General features: G+C 69.3%; 1 protein-coding gene across 1 annotated transcript in view; it reads left to right on the top strand.

The window, feature by feature from the left end:
• Nucleotides 1-8: 8 nt before the first annotated feature.
• Nucleotides 9-1,510, top strand: part of GRIN3B (glutamate ionotropic receptor NMDA type subunit 3B) — a gene marked incomplete at its 5' end in the record, with an annotated part of 5,320 nt that continues 3,818 nt past the window's right edge. Inside the window, 2 exons of the mRNA XM_026038769.1 lie at nt 9-161; nt 1,260-1,420. Coding sequence (XP_025894554.1) covers nt 9-161; nt 1,260-1,420 — 314 coding nt within the window. The remainder of the gene's footprint in view (nt 162-1,259; nt 1,421-1,510) is intronic.

Below are 1,510 nucleotides of genomic sequence, written 5' to 3'. Positions count from 1 at the left end.
GCTGGCTCTGCGCGGCGCTCGTGGCGCGCGGCGTGGCCGCCGTGCTGGCCGTGCCGCGCTCCCGCCGCGAGCTGCTGCAGCTCGACTTCCTCGCCGCCGCGCTGCAGCTCCCCTTCCTCAGCGTCCTGGACGCCGACCGGCCCCTGCCCTTCCGCCCCCAGGTAAGGGCAGCGCCGGGGAGCCGCGGCCGCTCCATCCCTGGCCCCTGGCTCCGTCCCTGGACGGTCCTGGCTCTGTCCCGGCTCCTTCGCTGCTCCCCTCCTGGCTCCATTTGCACTCATATCCCAGCCCCGTGCTGGGTCTCACCCCAGCTTCAGCCCTCACCGTCCCAGCTCCCGTCCTGCCTCCATCCTAGCCCTGCCCTGGCTCCATCCCAGCTCCCGTTCCAGCCCCATTGCAGCTCCTATCCTGGCTCTATCCCAACTCCCAGTCCAGTTCCCTCCTTGGCTTCCATCCCACCCCCTCACTGGTTCCATCCTGCCTCCCATGCCAGCCCCATCCCTGCTTGCTTTTCAGGTCCTTCCCAGCTCCCATCCTAGCCCTATCCTTGCTCTACCCCATCCCCAGCCCAGCCCCGTTCCAGCTCCTGGGCCAAGGTGGCTCAGTTGGCTCCTGCAGCTGCCCTGTGTCCCATGCTCCCAATTCACACCCCAGAAGGGCTCTGGGGATGTGTCCCAGCCTGGAGTCCCTAGGGCCACCCCAGAGCCCCAACGGTCCCTGCCCCAGGGTTCCCTGGCCCCACTTCCCAGTGCTGGGGCCAGGAATGTCCTGCACAGAGGCCAATAGCTCCAGTGGCACTTCAGCAGGTGCCACCACCTGCAGTCCTCAGTCCCTTCCCATTGCTCCTTGTTCCTGGGCAGGTGACTCCTTCCCCTTGCAGGGAGTGGGCAGCAGCCTGTCCCCAAGCTGCTCCCTGGGGACATGGGGACAGAGCCCAGCTTGCCGCTTGTGCCACCCTCCCACCGGCTCTGACTGATGCCCGCGAGTGGCACCGTGTCCTTGGAGAGCTCCCGCTGTGCGGAGCCAAGGCCGAGCAGCGGGTCCGGGAGCGCATGTTTACATGCCCATGTGCATGAAAGGAGGGAGGGATGCCCAGCAGCTTGGCGGGCAGTTACCGCTGGTCGGGGGCCCCAGAGCAGCACCAAAGGCAGCCCGAGTGCTCTTTGCTCCCCGGGTCCCTCCCCTCCAGCCCCCTGCATCCGCCGGGAGCCGCTGGCCGCTCCGGGGCCAGTGGGTCTGAGCACAGTGTCTGCCAGCAGAGCCCCTTCCACCTGTGCATGGAGCGGCAGAGCTCGCCCGAGTCGCTGCTGGAGCTGCTGGGCAGCCTCCTGCGGGCCAAGGGCTGGCACAAGGTGGACCTGGTGCTGTGCCAGCCCTGGGCCGCCGCCGGCCTCGCGGCGCTCTGGACCCGCCACTCACAGCTCGTGCTCCGCGCCGTGCTTGACCTCAGCACCCTGGGGCAGCCGGGGGCCGCCGGGCGCCTCCGCCGGCGCCTGCTCCGCCTCAGGGC

Source organism: Nothoprocta perdicaria, unplaced genomic scaffold (genome assembly GCF_003342845.1).
Source record: "Nothoprocta perdicaria isolate Ctin4 unplaced genomic scaffold, notPer1 scaffold_218, whole genome shotgun sequence".
NCBI classification, from domain to species: domain Eukaryota; kingdom Metazoa; phylum Chordata; class Aves; order Tinamiformes; family Tinamidae; genus Nothoprocta; species Nothoprocta perdicaria.
Note: the sequence above shows the minus strand (reverse complement) of the source record. Positions and strands in the feature narration are given on the sequence as shown.